Source organism: Athene cunicularia (genome assembly GCF_003259725.1).
Source record: "Athene cunicularia isolate RWA chromosome 3 unlocalized genomic scaffold, athCun1 chr3_part1, whole genome shotgun sequence".
Taxonomy (NCBI): domain Eukaryota; kingdom Metazoa; phylum Chordata; class Aves; order Strigiformes; family Strigidae; genus Athene; species Athene cunicularia.
The window spans coordinates 69,871,951-69,891,196 of record NW_020799097.1 but is presented as its reverse complement, the minus strand read 5'-3'; the positions used below and the strand labels follow the sequence as shown (position 1 = coordinate 69,891,196).

The 19,246-nt window shown below is 37.3% G+C and overlaps 1 protein-coding gene across 1 annotated transcript in view; it reads left to right on the top strand.

Moving 5' to 3' along the window:
• ESR1 (estrogen receptor 1) overlaps positions 1 to 19,246 on the top strand; it is a 162,909-nt gene that overhangs the window by 105,641 nt on the left and 38,022 nt on the right. The window contains 1 exon segment of the mRNA XM_026845948.1: positions 2,308 to 2,643. Within this exon segment, the coding sequence (XP_026701749.1) occupies positions 2,308 to 2,643 (336 nt within the window).

The window sequence follows — 19,246 nt, the reverse complement described above, 5'->3', positions numbered from 1 at the left end:
GTTTCTTGCACCAAACTTGTTTCACAGTACGGATCATCTTCTTTGTCTTTCTCTTATCCCTTTTTCATTTATTTTATATCTCTTTTTAAAAGGGAAAGAACAGAATGGCACACAGTGTTCATTGTATTATGTCTCATGAGTTAATAAAATGTATGATTTATGGAGATGCTTTGCCCTCCTTTCCTCTCCTAGTAATTTCTAGCATTCTATTTACTTTCTAAACTAACTTATCTGATGTTTTTATAGTATTATTCTAACCCTAAGATCTTGTTTCTGAATTATGTCAGTTCTGAGTCCATCTATTTATGAGTATGTTGATGAGTACAGGCCCCAAACATACTTTTAAATTGTCAAAAGGAAAGTTCTAGATGAGCAGCTGCAGAATTTGGGATGTGAGAAAGTTAACAAATGCATTAGTGTGCATGAACCATGTGGTTTTGTTTGATTATGTCTGCATGTTTCACAGGGCAATTTTAATTCAAAAACATTACATTGATATAAAGCATACAACAAAAATATCTATTACAGATAGAGCCTGCATTCTGTTGAGTATTCCAATGAAGTAAGCCACCGATGAGAATAACTCCAGAATGACGTTTTGCCAACATAAGTCTTGCATTTTTTCTCAGTAGCAAGAATCTCCCCCTCCTCTCCTAAACATAAGCAATTTAGTAGTAGGAAAAATTGGTATTGCTGAGTGAAAAATGGGAGCAGCAGTGCACTGGAGACTTCTGGCTTAGAAATGTAGAGAGGTTAAGTAGTAGGAGTGATGAAAGATTTATTGAACTCTCTTTATCTGGAAAGATTAATAGAACAGAATCAGGAGGTTTACTAGATTTTGAATGAATTAAAGTGTTTAATCTTCAAGTACAAATTCAGTGAAAATATCACCATAATTTTAAAAAAAAAAAAAAAAAGAGTCAAACAGATCTAAAGATCCTCTCTGTTCCTTTGAGACTGGGAAAGGACACCTGCTGATATGATCCAACATTTATATTGAAGATGCTGCTAAAAAAACCCTGGGAATCTAAAGGTTTAATTTTTTTGGTGTGAAAAAAGCTGAGCAAAAGCTGTTTCTCCACTCCCCCAATCATCAGAAAGATCTGTACTGACTGCTTGCAAATGCCGGCAGTTCTCAAAGCTGTTTTTATATTTGGTTTGTTTGTTTGTTTTGTTTTTTGTTTGTTTGGGGTTTTTTAATCATTCTCTCGTCTCTGTTATTTGAATAGTTTGCTTCCTCCTTCTCTGTAGATCTTTTGATTTTCAAACTGGGACTAGTACTGCTTTTCCATATTGCATGAGAACTCCAGAGTAAGCCCCATCAGAAGCTGCCTTCTCCTCATAGCTCAATTCCTTGTGTGCTTTCCTTATTACTTGCTTATCCCTAGCCTCCATTTCATGATATAAATTTTTAACTCAGCCTCAAGATGCCTGTGCTTCCTCCAGTCAGAGCCAGACTTAATCTTCCCTTTATGGTTGGAGTCCACATGGGCTTTATCATATTTTTCTTGTAACCTTTCCACAAAGGAAGATTTTGTTCCACTGTAAGGTCTTATGTTGTTGTTCTAATTGGTATGGCTGATTTGATAATATCCCAAGGTTCAGGGTCATACAGTGCACATTGCACATTGCAGAAACTTGCAGTAATGACAAAGATGGTTTCTGTTGCAATTATTACAGCCTTTCAACAGTAGGTCTCCCATATTAGGTTGAAGTTGCAATTGTCTTCCCTTTTCTTACTTTTATCTACTTATATGTCATTATTTATTGCTGGTTTGGGATGCCTTTTATGTAATTGTGAAGATCACAGGCTCAGTAATGGGATGATGATGTTTAATTAAAATAATTGGTGAACTTGAGCAAAACTTCCTTGGATAGTTTTTGAGAGCTACTTCTGTGATCCGTCTGGCCCAACCACATCATTAAGTTATCATTGATCATTTATAGAGTAGTTGTCTGCTAGAGTTTGGGACATACTTTGAACTGTAAAGAAATATTTATTCCCACTTACTAACTTTCATGGGGCCATGGCAGCTATGCAGTGTCACTAGTCCAGAGTCCTGTGTAAGCCCAACTGATCTGAGTTTTAGGAAGGAGTGCACTATTCCTGACACTATACTTTTAAAAATAGTTTTTCTCTCCAACTACTGATGTAAGATTCCAGATATAGGAAGAAGTCTTCAGAAAATAAACGAAGAGTTAATGCTACCTGGATCTATGAATGACAGCTGCCGACTGGCTGAAGCTATGTGTATGTAATATATACATTCAAGAAAAGGAGTTCATGATGTTCTTGTGTGTCTCTAGGTATCCGGAAAGACCGCAGAGGTGGGCGAATGATGAAACAAAAACGTCAAAGAGAAGAGCAGGATTCCAGGAACGGGGAGGCTTCTTCTACAGAGCTGCGAGCTCCCACCCTTTGGACAAGTCCCCTGGTGGTGAAACATAGCAAGAAGAACAGTCCAGCCCTGTCCCTGACAGCAGAACAGATGGTCAGTGCCTTGCTGGAAGCTGAGCCACCTATAGTTTATTCTGAATATGACCCAAATAGACCATTCAACGAAGCCTCTATGATGACCCTGTTGACCAACCTTGCAGACAGAGAATTAGTGCACATGATCAACTGGGCAAAGAGAGTTCCAGGTAAGAAAAAAAAGAAAAAAAAAGCCCCAGTGGACTATAAAAGCCTCTATATGACAAATGAGTAGAAAAAAGACATACCATTTTCACGCTACATGTTCCAATATCATGCAAATTGCTCACTTAAGTATAAAGACATTTAAAAATCACAAATTTTATGTTATCTTTGTTGATAAAACCCCTGTAGTGCAATGTAGTATGTGATTTTAAAGAAAGATTTATTCAAGAAGAGATATTTCCTCACACTGTAGAATGTTGGACAGTTTTTTAATTGCAGTTTTTTCAGATAAAACCCAGAAAAACTAAAGGTAAAGACAGATTACTAAAAGCCAAATCTAATCAAATTATGTTAATTATTTAGATCCCTTTTTAAAAAAAAGGGTTACTCTCATGTCTGTAATGTAAGCCATAAGTTCAGCATCACTACTGAGCCCATAAGTAATAGCACTGTTTATTTAATTTCCAGGTTATATTTTTGACATAAATTACAGCTCTTCCATGAGTTTTGGGTTTAAAGAAAAGAGCCAGAATAACATTTTTTGATTAAATTTTTTTTTCCTACTGGAACTAGAAGTTTTTACGTTTATCATTTTGATGCATCATAGTTGCTGAGCTATGACCCCTCTTTTCTGTAAGGGAGTTGCAGTATTGTGGGAAGTATGTAACATTTTTGGTTGAACATAGGTTACACATTCATTTGTGGGGTTTAATTAAATTATATCGATGAAATGAGAGAGTAGTTTTCTAATTAAAGGTCCTAATCTTTTAAAATTTCAGTCCACAAGACTACTTTTCATGTTAACTTTTAAATGTTTATTAGAAATTTATTGCACATGCTGTACTTTTAGCTTGGTAAAAATATCGGCATACATGTCAATTTTTATTTTATAATTCACTGGGATTCTGATCTCTTACATTTTTACTGTAGCCATTTATTTTATTAAAATGATGTAGCTGCTTTATGAAGGGATGTTAGAGAGCACTACCACAGCTCTCACTCACATAGTGCATTACCTCAACATTATACCTGGGTTATGCCATTTTTCTGTTTTCCTTCATTTAATCTTGGCAAGACTCTTCCTGGTAAATCAATAACCCATAAAATCTGAGTCTTTTCCAGTCCTCATGGGTTCCCTTTTTACCACTTTTCACATGTCACTTTGTGGGCTCCAGCTATGATCAATGAGAACCTGTGTGTGTTTCATTTCTCATCGTATCTTATAAGAAATCACCTGAGAATTTTATTCTTGACAAAGTCACAGTGGTTAAGGCCTGATCCACACTCTGTTCAAGTGAAGGGTGGGTTTTTCCGTTAATTTAGGTATGATTTGATTCATGACTTTTTTTACTTTTGAAAAATGAACATATGTCCATCGTGTTAAAGCTGTTCACAAACAAAACAGATAAACTCAAATGACTTTTCTACTGATTTCAGTGATATAATAGTCTAGGTCTATTAAAACCCATTAATTTACATTTAACATGAGTATACCACATTCTAAATTCATTATGTTGTCTAACTGGAAACATCTTCTATGACATTTGATTTTGATAGTTAATGGAATTAATGAAAATGTGTTTAGATACAAAACAACACTGTTAGGGAACTAAGATCTGGTTTTTATTCCAAAATCTCTCTAAAACTGCTTGTCACAAGATGATTACATATGGTGAAGATCAAAAAACTGCCTGGTTTACAAATACGCCCTTTATTTCCGACACAAGCTTCTGAAATTTGAAAATTAAACGAGTAAGGTTATCAAGTATTTGTGTATATCCAAGGTATTAAATGTGTGTTAACAGCCAAAATAGCTCCTAAGGAGAAACTAAGCCAAATTGACTCTATGTATCTGCATTAATAAATACTCTAACAGGTGAAGTTTGATATAAAACTAGTGAACTCTGGTTAAAAACACCCCCAAAAGTTCCTTCCCAGTCACAGTTTGATTTATTAGGCACTGTACAAACAATTATACCAAAGGAAAGTCCTAAAGCAGAAGATACACAATATGAATAGTCTGGGGATTCTGAAAGTGCTGGACACCTAGCTGGTTCTTGGTGTTGTGACTTGAAGGACTGTATGCATGACCAAAAGCAGAAATTAAAGTATTTTAGAAAGTTGGTTAAAAAGAATTCAGTCCCAGTTGTTTACCTACCTCTAAAATTAGGCCCTCTGAGAGTAAGATTTTTAAATCTTTTGGATCTCTCATCTGGTCCCTAGAAAAGGTTGACTGTTCTTAGCTGCTGATATTACGTCTTAGAGGTACTGATTACCTTTCAAATTTAGGGCCTTTGCTTGGACTGTTTGACTAAGTTTCCTTCTGCTGAAGTGTTCTGGCAATAAATGTACATTAAGAGAAACGTGTCTGGCAATATAAGTTGTATTTTCATCTCCACAGTATGTTGCCTTTGAATGCTCCACTATTACTAGGAATTATGTAATACTGCTTAATTAGAGAGGATTTTTGTATATTTATGCATAAGCAGAGAAACTGAATAACTTTTTTCTGTTACATGAAGTATTTTGTGCAACAGCATTGTGGGATTCCACTCAGTTATTTTCTCATCTAATTTACTAAGGTTTCAAGCTTCACAGTCAAGAGTAAAACCATCTTTTTCTAAAAAGCCAATGTGCCTTTTACTAGTAGCCAAAAGCAGCTGCAGGAAACAGCCTCCCCTATACACACCTCTCAAGCCTTGGAAGAATTGCACAGTTTCATTTAGCTAATGCAGGCACTTAGCTGACAGAAAGCAAGGAGTGAAGTCAATACAAGTGGCTGGGTTGAAAGCATATTTGTTGAAGAAGGAAGAAGTTGATATTACCAGAGAAGAAATACAATGAAGATGCAGCTTACAAATAAGTGTAAGGACTTTCGGGGACATGTTTGGAGTTTATTTTGCTGTGTAGGCTTTAAAGAAGAGGGAGTGTGTCAAAGCAACTAGTAAAGGCATTGCTTTGGTCAGCCAGTCATTTTGAAGATGTAAATGGCATGGAAGAAGAAACAGCAAATTAGAAGATGACCTGGATAGAAATAAATCTTTTCAACAAAAAGGAGAAATGAGAATTAATTTATGATGGACTGTGTAGTATAATGTAGGCAGAGATCTGTTACAAAGACATGCTGAGAACAATCTCCAAAATGAGGTATTTTTGCAGGCACGACCTGCTTCAGAAGGTGAGAACAGGTCTAAATCTTTATTGCAACTTGTTCAGCATTATTTCAGACTTGCTTAAATTGACTCTGCAGTCTTCCCCGGTTAACAAGTCACTGGGGAAAAGAGAATTTGTGGCAGCTTCTTGTGCATAACCTTTAGAAATGATCTTCAGTATTTAAGTACAACATGATTGTTAACTAAGGTCATAACAATATTCTCCCATGACAATGCAATTCATAAGATGCCAAGTGCATAAAAGCTTTTTTTATTTCCTTTGAAACCTTGGCCACTGATACAAGTGGGTTTGCCAGATTACATGAACAAAAATCTTGTACAGTTGTCCTATGACATATACAAAAAATTCAGATGCCCCACAGGACTTGCTCTTTCCATGGCCTAACGGGAATTTTGGCTTAAGTCCTCCCAGATGGCCTCTGTAAGACACCAGTGGTGCCTTCTGATTATCCCAGACAGCTGGCATAGCAAGCAGCTGCACAGAAGGTGGGTGCAAACTTAACATACACACTGAGTCTTTTACCGTCTAATTGGGACAAATCACTAAAAATCACATGTAGGTAAGGCATCAGCACGGATGAATAAATGTTCTGCTCATTTCTGAATCACATATTCCTGAAAGATATGCCTTTCTCTTTTCTTCTTGGTTTACATAACATCTTGGGGATATAGTACTACCTTCAGTACTATATATATACATAGTATATACATATTCTATACATAGAATGAGGTTTTAGAGTTTAGTGAATTTTCATCATGGTATCTGATACAATTAGCAAAACCATTACTTTGTTTTCCTACAGAAATACTGATATGTCAAAGGAATTAACTTATTGTCTTTCATTATTCACTTACCATGTATATAATTTAACATCTGTATTTGGAGTACTGTATTCTCCAAAGGAAGCAGGTATTTTCAGTGTAATCGTCAGTAATTTTTTTTTGTGCAGAAGTTCTTGAGATGGTAAGAGACATTACGAGTTTATACAGTGAGCTCATGGTAGAGAGTGTAGCTTTAAGGAAAATGTGTCTCAAGGGTGAAATCTTTGGCACTGCTGCTACAATCTTGTATAACTATTTACTACAAGTACAGTAGCTGTACAACTTAATAGCCCTAAAATGGTACGCTGGGCATACAAGCTTTGAAGTTTTGAGGTGATTCACGGTGCTGTACTTATTTTATGGCTTCATGAACCGAGGAGATAAACATTTTGGCTCTGATTTTTTTATTTCAAAGCCATAGAAGTTACTATTTTCTTAAGATATTGTTTTCCTATTTGACCTTCTAAACTGCTCTGTTTGTTAAATTAGGAACAGTGTGTAAAGAGGCCAACAATAGCCACAGTTTTCAGTGACACCAAACCTTGAAAAAAAAAAAAAAAAAGTCATCTTGCAGTGGAAGGAAAGAAGTGTTATACGAGAGAGGTGTGTATTCATAACCCTTTAGGTGCAGGACAGTTTACAGAGATTCTAAATGTAGTGATCCTCCTGGCAATAATTTACACAACTTAAAAAAAGGAATGGCTTGCAATTCCTGTAATAATTTTCAGTAAACCTTTCAAAATACCTGCTTTAAAGTTTCTCCTCCCTTGACTAATGGGCTTGCTGTGGAGATTTGTAAAATGTTATTAAAAAAACCACCCCTCTGCTTATCTGTTTAATCTGTTGAAGTGATACTCTGACTGCTCCCCTGACTTCATAGAGGGAAAACAGAGAAAGCAAATAGATCTGTAACCAAAAAAGAAAAGATAAGCATCTGGATCTTACTCTGACTCAGTCCTGGGCCTCTTACTCATTCCCAGGGCTCATGCTGGAGGACAGTAATTTGCTGAGGGGCTCTTTGAAACGCAAGGGTCTGGTTGTTGCCTGTTCCCGCTGCCACAGCAAGAACCTTGGGGTGTTGTCTACTCACTATCCCTGTGTCCCATTTCCTCTTCCAAGCCATAGTCTTTGAGCTTCATGCCCCAATCTTTTCCCAGGAATTTTCTGGCAGTGGGGATTAAAAGAATATACTCAAACTGCGTCGCTTCATCTGCATAATTTTTCTATCAAGGAAAACAGTTAGGAAAGGAAAAGTAGTTAGAGAACCACTTTGAATCTTTCTTTAGAGAACGTTTGAGTGAGCTCAGATATATACCCTTGCAACATTTCCTTTTTTATTTTTTTCATTTTTACTAGTTTGGGGTTTTTTTACAAACTCCTAAAGTAATTCTGTAGCTTTCCAGATTTTATTTCTTTGTCCAGAAGAAAGAGATTCTGAAGAACAAGTTAGGTGTTGATGCTGTTATGTGAGTGCATCTGCTTGTATCTCTTTTTAGCAACATTCTGTGGCCACAATTAAAATCTCTACTTCATATGTGAGATGATACTTCATTCAAAAGCATGGTAAATGTCAGTAATTCTTTCTAATATCACAAAAATCCAATGTTAAGGGTAATTCATAGAGAATGCTATTTTGTCTTCTCATTTGCAGAGGTAGTTACTTTGCATAGAGAGATGATTGTCAAAAGCTATTGAATCAAGCATATTATCCAACTGTCTAGCCTCCTTGAATTTAGGAAAGCTGCAGTAAGATACAAATTTATAAACAAATCTAGAATGAAATCGACTGTCTTTTACTTTCCTTGCATAACTGCAGTTGTTTTCTGTGCACAGAGCCAAAAAAATGGCTGTGCCTTTCTTTTAAGCAAATGAGTTTCTGTGAAATCAGAGGTGAATGTATGTAACATGCCGTGAAAATTCACTTTTTTTTTTCTTCAGTGAAACTGTTTTGTATATTTAGAAAAAAGGAAATATAGCTAACAGCATTCTTCATAACACTTGTCCAATAAATCATTAACAGTTTTGCTTTCCCAGAGAGCTCTTAGTTCTGTTCTGTGTTTGTGGAAGTGAATAGTTCGAAAAGCAATTAATACAGCCACCCAAAGCCTTCCATTTATTATCTCAGCACAGCAATTATGTTCTTCTCTATGTGATTCTTTAAAACAACCTTCTTTTGAGCTGTGAACCTCAAATACATCTCTTCATCTAAATAGCCCTGAAGAGAGTATGTGCTGAAATTTAAGTTTAAATCCAAAGACAAACTTAGCCTGTAAATCTCTGTTTCTACAAGTATGTCCATATCCAAATAAATTGAATAAGATTATGGAACTACTCCACATATGTAAAGTTTCTTATGTACACAGTGGTTTTAAAATCAAGACCTGAAGTGCTATTACAAGTCTGACTCAGTTCAGAACTTTCCAGAGTAAGAAATATTTGAATTCCAACTTTTTGAATTTGGGGGCTTCGCAGCAAGCTGTCTCAAAGAACAAATATCTTCAGTAACCAAAACTGACTTACTCTATGTAATCTTGTTTATCTGTTTGTCATAAGGTGACAGATGAGAAATAACACCCAACAGGTAAGGAAATAACATTCTTTTAGCAAGCACTGCTTACATATTGGAGTTCATTGGACATTTATTAACACAAGATTGTTTGATAATAAATGTTTGAAGATTAAATTCTATTTGTCTTGGCAAACAAAGAGGCAAAAATGAGCATCCACAGTAATAATTTTTATACTTTTAGCCAAAGCTTATGAAAATTAAATACTTAAACTGTAATATTTTATTTCTAAAAGAAATGATCCTTTCATGAAAATATTTCACGCTATTTTTCTTTAGCTGATAAGTAATTTACACTCTTGGATGAACATATCTGTCTTAGAGTCTTCAGCTATGCTGAACCCTGGAGCTTTCCAAGAAACGCTCATTAATTTCCACTCTAAGTAAACAGTAAGTAATGATCCCTCCTGATTTATTTATTTCTTAAAATAATTTACAAAAAGAATATGCGATTGTTGGAAAGCACTGATGCGGTATGTATGTGCATGCACACATATCCATTGTTCCTTGTTCACATAAGTCACATAAATTGGCCCTTTTTACTTGATGTTTAATAACTTCAGCCCATTTCTTTTAGTTTCTCTCCAGTACTACATCTCTGAGCACAATCAGCTGTAATTCCAGTTTAGAGGTTATTTTAATATCATATGTATTAGTTTTCTGTTCAAGTGAGTCATTCACTAAAGTCTCACATTAGATATATAGGAGTTTTTAAGATACATAGAAATAATTAGGAAAGATTTATTGCAGATTCTTCTGGATAGACTCTTACCCTGTCTGTATCACTGCAGTGGTGCATTATATGACACATCTGTTACGCAGCTCATTTATTTTCTTTGATTATCTCTCCAGGAAATGAACTATGTGTATAAAGAGTATGTTGTTTTGTCTGTGTTAGATATGGACTGCTGTGAATTTAAGCTAGTGAAAGCAAGTTAAAGCATATCCCACAGTGGAATGGGGAATGAGAAATCTGTGATTACCTTGTGCCTCCAGGAGTTCGTTATCAGCTAGGAGTGGCCATAAGAAAATACTGTCTTCTGTATTCCTTATGGAAAGTTCTTCTGAGAAACATAGCTGTCCACCATGGTCTTCAAGCAGGGAGATGGAAGTGAGTTATTTATCAGTGCAGATCAGTGCAGACTCTGGGTCTAGATCTAAAGCTTCTTAAGCCTCTTGAAAAGAGTAGTTCTGAAAATGGGAGGGAGCAATCAAGATCTTGACTTCAACTCTGAGTCCTGCTCCCTTTCCCCACCTGAGAGGGGCACTGCTCAGGATGCTGGGGGTACCCAGCAGTTCTCCTCGGTATTTGGCATTCCCTGTGAGCAGACTGACCTCAAAAAAAGAAAATGCATGGTGGCAGAAATTTCTGTGATTTTTGTCTCTGCAGCTTGAGGCTTTTGGTTTGGAGTTTGTCAGTTAATCCAGTAGGAAGTCATGAGACCCAGAATCAAGGTTTTAATATATAGACAAGGGGACAAGTACTGTTCAAAATCTCACTGAGACTCTAGAAAAAATGTGTTGTGTTCTCTGTTAAATTACATTCTGGAGTGTCTGAGGTGATTTAGAGAATTAAAAATCAAGAAATCTCATTTTACTTGATTCACAAAAATAGGGAATGTGGCATACTAGATTAATTAAAAAATTTCCAGACAATATTGAATCTTATCAATAGCCTAATAATGAAGTATCTTCTGCAACAGCTGCTGTCCCTCAGAAAACATGGCTGCAAATTATGAAGTGGCTATACAGGGTGCTGACAAGTAAGCCAAGTATTTACTAAAACATTGAAGAGCCTCTAACTGGGTATGTTCTTTGTGTTAGAAATGACTGACCAGAATAAAGCTAAAATCAGAATATTGCTGTAGTAATATAAATTAATATAGTAGTATTGCATGTCTGACCTAACTCAGAAATCTCCTTTGATTGCTACAAAGGTAGTATTTGTAGCAATACGTGAGTTTCACATACGTTTGTAGGACATACCTTCTGGGGTTGTAGTTTCACAAGTATTTCTTCCAGCTGTAATGCCAGCTAGAGCAGTTCCTACCTTTCTGCTCCCCCTGTGTTGGAGAAGCTGTGCAAGTAGCAGGATTGATCTGGGTTAAAAATAAAACGTTTTTGTATGTGTGTTTTCTGTTGGCTATGACTTGGGTGAGTTCTCTAGTCCAATTCACTGCAATAGTTGAGCCAGCTGAAATGTGAGGGTGACAGTATACTGGGAATGAACAGGCGAGTATAAATAGGAGAGTGCTAGAAAGAAATACTCGTTTATCTGTACTGTCAATAGTAACATACAGCTTTAACTCAAACCTTTTTCTAATTTAATTTCTCTTTATTTCTACTTCAACAGAGAGGTCTTTTTTCAATCTCTCCTGTACAAAAGGCACATATCTTGTAGTTACTGGTGGCATTTACAGCCTTTCTTCTGTTTTCTGAAGGAGATGTTGTACAGCTTCTACTTTGTGTATTTCTGCTTGATCTGTAATATGTTCTGTAATGTTATGTCAGAGCTGTGAGGGAGTGGAGAGTCAAAAGGCAGAGGAAGCATTGTAATTTTCCCCTCACTCAAGATGCATCCTAGTTCATGAAGGGTCTGTAGTTTGCTTCCATCCCTGGGATACAAGAGACTTTATAGCCCAAGGAGGCAAAGCCTGGCTGTTCATTTACCTGGCTATTCAGAAGATAGAGGAACGCTGAGACTTTCTTTTTGCTGAGTTAGCTTGTGATTGGTTGATTATTCTAGTGCATATTTTTCAGAAATTCTGTCTATTTCTTTCAGGAAGACAGCAGATTCTTTGGGAAATTCTTTGCACCATGTTTGCACTTTACAGGTAGTAAATAATGACCTGAAGCAACAGAAGCATGTGGCTGACTTTTTGGAATCAGCAGCTGATTTTTATTATTCTTCTGCAGGGTGGGATTTTGCAAGGTCTGTGGAAAAGGAAAGCTCTAGTATATTTTATTCAGCGATGCTGGAATTAAACACTGGTATTAATGGGTTAATGTCTCACACATTTTAAAAGCAGTATATATTGGTAGGTTCTCAGCTGACAGAGAAGAGCTGCCCATGAAAACCTAGCATATTTATCAATGCTACCTGTGACTTCATTTTTTTCCTACTCGGTATTCATATAAATACTGCTATGGAGAATCATTGGGTGCCCCCGAGTATACATGTAGGGTTATGTTCTTTTACACTGGGCCTTTTGGGAAGAATGGTGCTTTACCACTGGGAATCACTAATTTTGCTCCTGGCTATGCCAATGCCTGCCTGTGTTAGTTTTGTGTAAGTCTTTTATAATGTGCTACAGTGTATCCATCCCTGAAGTGCTATCTCAGGACTTTATCTGCTGCATGGGAAAGCTGTGAAGCACACTAAATATCCCTGCTGTCAAACAAAAAAACCCCTAATTTGAAGATAATATGAATTAAATCTTTTTTTTTTTTTTTTTTTTTTTTTTTTTTTTTTTTTTTTTTTTAATCATGCTCATATGCTCCTGTTTTATGCCTCTCTTGACAAAAATGTGGCTTATATCTTGCAGAAGTTTTACATGCTACTTTGTCCAGGTGTTATGCAAAGCTATCCTGAGAAGTGATCTTTGGTACTGATAAGTATGTCTAAAGAAAAACTAATTATAACTAAGTCTTCAATAATGTAGCATATTAAAATACATAATTTATTTGAAATCAATTATGTTTCCTATGTTGCTCAACTCTCTTTATTTTTGTACCTTTGTTTCACTCCATGCGTTTTTATTTTTTTTTTAAGGGGCCACTTCTAATCAAGTGTTCGAGAAAGATCCTGGCATTTGAATGAGACACTGCCAGGCAGCATAAATACATTTCCCTTACTGTCTCATTTCAGCAGACAGTTCAGTCAGAGCGCTCTTTTCTTTAAACTCCAGATGAGGCTTTTTGTACCTTCTTTATCAGTACTTGGGCTTCTGAGAGATTTTGGTAAAACTCCATCACTGCAGTCTGATGAATTCTGATCTGCTCCTCTTCAGCTGACAGTGAATAATTGTTACCAGCTTTCTTAGGAGATATTTATTTCCAAGTAATTTGTGGAGTAACTTTTAAGTGCTGATTTCAAGTAGGTGGGAGACAGAGGAACCAGCTTGTCAGAAATTAATTTCAAATAATTCAATAATGGGATGTCAGAAGTCGTTCAGTGTAATACTGATGAGCTGGTTTCCCCCTTCTTAGCAAGCCGCTAGCCTGATGCTGTATCTCTTGGCTTCTGAGTCTCTCAGCAGATAGATAACACCTGATGTTGGTAGGGGTAGGACTACATGTAGGTGTGCTTGTAGATGCTTTTAAACATACATGAACGGTAGAAATATATAACAAGAACCCAAGAACCTTCTGGATATCTTCAAATGTGGGTAACATCATTTGAGTAGCAGTAAGATGATGTTTGCTGCCTCAGGGCTTCTACACCAAACACAATTGTTCTACCTCTGAGGACAAGAGCCTTCAGCCTGGAAAAGTCTTCTATATATGAACCAAGTTGTGCCTTGAGGGTCAGTATGGTGATGCTATTCATAAAATTGTCTCCGAGTCTATGTCTGAACTGTGTGAAGCAGCTCTTATTTCCTGATCCAAGATAAAGGTTTAATTCTCATCCATGAGGAGTCTGTCAAAATTGCATTCGCTATACAGGTGAAAGAAAAAAGATAAAAAATCAGATTTTTTCTGTAAATGACAACGATGAAAACTAATGCTTTTTACCAGTTTGAAAAAATATCAAATTATAATTCCAGGCGAAACTCGCGGAATATTAAGTTATTTTCTTCTAATTTTTAATTTCTGCTGTTGTACTTATTAGAAGATGTTACTATGATTTTTTTAATGTAATGGAATCCTATGCAACTTTCCAGTCCTGACAAAAGATGACAGATAGAGTTTATACGTCCAGATACTTTGTATGAGTTTGTACACTGTTCCAAAGCTTTTACAGAATCACAGAATCAGCTAGGTTGGAAAGGAGCTTGAAGATCATCTGGTCCAACCATTAACCTAACACTGACAGTTCCCAACTACACCAGATCCCTCAGCGCTATGTCAACCCAGTTCTTAAACACACCCAGGGATGGGGACTCCACCACCTCCCTGGGCAGCCCATTCCAACACCTAACAACCCCTTCTGGAAAGAAATAATTCCTAATATCCAGTCTAAACCTTCCCTGGCACAATTTGAGGCCATTCCCTCTTGTCCTATCTCTTATTACTTGGTTAAAGAGACTCATCCCCAGCTCTCTGCACCCTCCTTTCAGGGAGCTGTAGAGGGCGATGAGGTCTCCCCTCAGCCTCCTCTTCTCCAGACTAAACACCCCCAGTTCCCTCAGCCGCTCTCCGTATGACCTGTGCTCCAGACCCTGCACCAGCTCCGTTGCCCTTCTCTGGACACGCTCGAGTCATTCAATGTAAACTCTCCTTTTTCTCTGTAAACTCTCCTTTTCTCCCTGAGTTGCAGCCAAAGCTCCCTGTTCAGCCAGGGTGGTCTTCTCTGGCATCGGCTTCTCTTAGAGCACTTGGGGACCGCCTGCTCCTGAGCCATTAACACTTCCTTCTTAAAGAGCACCCAGCCTTCCTGGGCCCCTATACCCTTCAGGACCATCTCCCAGGGGATCTTTTCAAGCAGGTGCCTAAACAAGACAAAGTCAGCCCTTCTGAAGTCCAGGATGTCAGTCCTGCTTAGCTCTCTCCTGACCTCTCTAAGAATAGAGAACTCTATTATTTCATGATCGCTGTGCCCTAGTTGTCCTCCAACTGCCACATCATCCACCAGTCCTGCTCTGTTCACAAAGAGGAGATCCAGCAGGGCACCTTCTCTGGTCGGTTCACTCACCAGCTGCGTCAGGAAGTTGTCTCCCACACATTCCAGGAATCTCCAGGACTGGTCCCGCTCTGCTGTGTTGTATTTCTAGTAGATATCTGGGAAGTTAAAGTCACTTTCATTTTCCATACGTCTCCATCAGAGTTTTGTGAATAATTAATTTTTTCGTTTTTGTGGCAGATCCAAACATTAAAAAAGGATCATTTTCACATAATATAAAATTACATTTTTTGAACTTTTTGACCTATAATAACTTTTTCAGGTGAAATGAAACATTTTATGCAATATCAAAGAGTAGACTTCAGTAAGTTTTCATATATTTTAGTCACCCATTTAAAATGAAAAGACAAATTTGCAAAAAGGAGTCCTAGATTTTCTAGAAGTTTAGGTCTTTTTCACAATGCTGAGTAGGAATAGGTGCCTGGTGGAGTGCTGAAAAGCTGAAAGATGAGGTAGCTGAGAGGGGACACTCTGTGTTCCCTGATAGAAACCAGCCTGGTTTTATTTGTTTATATTCATTTTGTGAAATCTGACATGTTCTCCAGAGTGTTTTATACTCATCAACCTGTAACTTTTCCATATCAAATGCTTTGTCAGAGGGCTTTCAACCAGCTCTAGTGTCAGCATATATCTCAGCAGGTGGTATAGGAGCTTCAGTACAAGGTGGTGGTTCTCCAAGTGCAACACCCATGCTTTGTATGCACACCTGAGCCTGGACCATGCAACATGAAGCAGTTTCCTGAGGTGCCAGAGGCTTTGCAGATGCAAGGTGCCTTGGATTTGTTATCCATTGAAGGAGAGTGTGCAAGAAAAAGGGCTTAAGTGAATGATGTGTTTTCTGGAAACGAGCGCTTGCTAACTTACTAGGTTTCCCTGGACAAGAAAATGAATATAAATGGACAGCTGCATTCCAGTGACTTGCTTTCCTTTGCTCTGTCATATGATGACCCTCCCACACAGCTGTTAAAATGTCTTGTTGTAGTGGTTAAAGGAAATTGCTGCAATTAATTTTGCTGTCTTTCCTCTCTTTGATGTATTATTACAATTTCTTGGTTAATTTTTCAGAGATTGGGTTCTGTTCAAGACTAGTTATGTAGGGGTGAAAAGAATAGGAGGGAAAATAAATATTTGAGCCTTATGTATATGTGTTTATTCTTCTGGTTTGGTATAGGTGCCAACCAATCTACTGAACACAGAACAATACATATATGTACATAGCTTCTGTTACTCACATACAAGTGCAATAGACAAAAATAAGACTTCTCCAAAAGTGAACAATCTGAAGAAGTAAAATGGATGCAGGTGCCTTAGTCAACCTAGTTTTATTTCCTAATGACTATAATGAATGACCAGACCATGAACTCTGAAGTTATGCTTCATTTCTTGGGTACAGCACATTATGTTCTAAGCAATTTCTATTTGTAATCTTGAAGCAGCTTTAATCTTCAAGTTCACTACAGACTTGACAGTTTTTCCCTCATCTCCCTGGGTTGCAAAATCCTCTTTTCTGTTAGTTCCAGATGCTGCTGCAGGGAATGTTAATTGTTCAGTGGTGAGTACAGTAGATCCTGGGATGGAGTAGACTGTGGAGCAGAAAGCTTAGTGCTTTGTTCACTAGATTTTATGAATGAAGAAGAGGAGACGGTAGCCCTCCCAATTTCATCACATGGAAGTTGTTACAGTCGAAAAAGGTGTTCAATTCAAAAGTGACATTTCTCAAGCTTCTAGGCGTGAGTGGAGACATAAATTGAAATGATGAAACTTTAATTCGTAAAGACATAAGTAAAATTATTGGATATAATCAGAAGAATAAAACCCAGGATTTTAGAGACATTCAGAAAGAATAGGGTTAAGAATAATTAATTTCAGCCTATAATTATTTCAGTAAATAAAAAATGTTAGTTCAGAAGAGTGACTGAAGCTGATCACTATTTGTATTACCTTGCAAAGGTAATTATATCTGTCTTCCAAAATGTTCTTGTCTGTGTTATGATGACCTTCAGGTCTTTCATATAGCTCTTATAATTAATGGAACAAAAAGGATTAAAAAATGGAACAATGGAGATATTTTTATACCATAACATTTGTGGAAAAAATGAGGTGCAGAGAAGTAGAAGTGAGCTCCCTGTGGTAGAGTAGGTCTTCAGGCTCACTTCAATTGAGTTTTGTTTGCTTGCCACCCCTATCCTGCCACTCATATGGCCATTAGGCCGTGCGACTTATCTGTATTGTCTTTGTCCATCCACCCTGAGGTTTTTCAGAGCCTTCCTTCTCTGGCATGGTCTGACTCCTGGGGCTGCAGTGAAGGCCAAGCTTCCCAAGCCAGCTTTGAGCAGGTTTGCAGAGACCTGAGCAAAACACCCCCCACCTTGCTGCTCTCACTGATACCATTAAATACTGCCCAATCCAAAGTGCCTTTGCCAACTCAAATGCTGATGAAAATAGTAAAAGTATGTAGTAAATGCATGTGGGTGCACTCTGTAAAAGAGGAAAACAACTGGGAATTCTCATAGTTTATCTTATGCTTTAAAATTCTCCCCTGATAACTGTGTATTGAAGCGACCATTTCAAACCTCACAGGGACATGCTGGGGTCATTTAAAACTGTGAAAGAGTCTACTTCAGTCTGCTTCCTTTTTCCCCTTCGAGTGACTATGTTTGCTTAAAAATTATGATTGCTTAAAGAGTGATTGCTTAAAGAGACCTTTGGCCTCAAATGATTTTTCTCAACAGCCACAAAACCATCACTTATTTACATTTGATTTAGGCTGTGATTGGAGCACAGCCTGGTACTTCAGTAAGGAGGTCAAACAAATGCTGAAAACCTCATGCTCTCTTGGATGCAGCTGAACATACAAAAAAATCCAAGTCATGCTGGACATGACCTCAAGTCTTGGCGCAAGTTTATACAAAGTGTAAACCATCCATGGTGGTTGGTGCACCCTAGCTGCCTGTCACTCTCCTTTCAATCTCTTCCTTCTTGCTGGGTTATTTCATCAGTTGGCTGCATACTTAAATCAGCAAAACAGACCAGGAGAGTAGCGGCCCTGGTTGGGTGGGGAGGGAAAGGAGGGGGAAGAATGAGGTAGAGAGCATAGAGAGCACAACTTGTATTTATGAGCATGTCTTCTGAGTTTGTAAAAGTCAGGCAAGAATGCATAACCAGCCCCACAAATTATTTTAGCTGGATCTGCTTTTGATGGAAAGTGTTTTGCATAGCAGTGACCTCTTACAAAAATGACAAATTAAAAAAAAAGACCCTTCAAACCTGCTTGCAGCTGGCCTGAGTACTGGTATAAATTTAGCATAATGTAATTAACTGTTTGTAGAGACAATAAAAAGTTGTATTACTTCATACTGTGTGTTTTAGTCAGCAGTTAATATATTTTGCATAGTATCCTTCTTCACCTGTGCTGTGAAAGTTTCAGAGGACACCCTTCAAAAGAAAAGCTCTCGCATGCAGCTGATGGTCTGTTCCTACACTTGAAATCACTGGGAATGGCTGCCATAGTCCTGTTCTCAGTACACAGACAATGTCCTGTGCATTTTATTTTCAAGTCTGAACTCCCTGAGAAATAGCACAGCTCTCAGTGATAAAAGAACCTTAAAGTAGCATCTTGCATTTGCAAAAGCGTAGCCTGAGTCTCAGATGTCTGGATTACAGTCGAGGGATGAATGATAATTAACGTGCTTTAAATAACTGCTATATTGTGCTGCAGGAATTTGTTATGTAATAATGAACATCACTTTTTGTTGATCATTTGAAGTGCTTGGTTTTTGTACAGAAAAAAATATGTCTCCCTTTTTTTTAAAAAAATATCTTGATAAACTTTTGCTAGCAAACTGGCAGGCAGCCTTCTCTAGCAATAATCTTATACAGTAGTTGTTATAATTAGTAGTAAGATTTGTTGTTATTTTAATAACTTTCAAAACTGCTCGTTTAAAGGGGAAAGAAAGCTTAGGTTTAGGATTTTTTTTTTATATAGGCAGTTACCTTGCCTAGATTAGTGAGTGTTTTGAAACTAATTAAGAATTAATGCTTGTTTAGCTCTCTGCATCCAGGTTTTCTGCTCACACTCTAAACAATCCCACGCCCCCCATCCCTCCCCACCCGATTTAGTAAGGCTTTCTTTCCTTTTTCTCGTTGAGAAAAGTTAAGTTGCTTCTTTTTTTTTTTTTTTTTTTTTTTTTTTTTTTTTTTTTTTA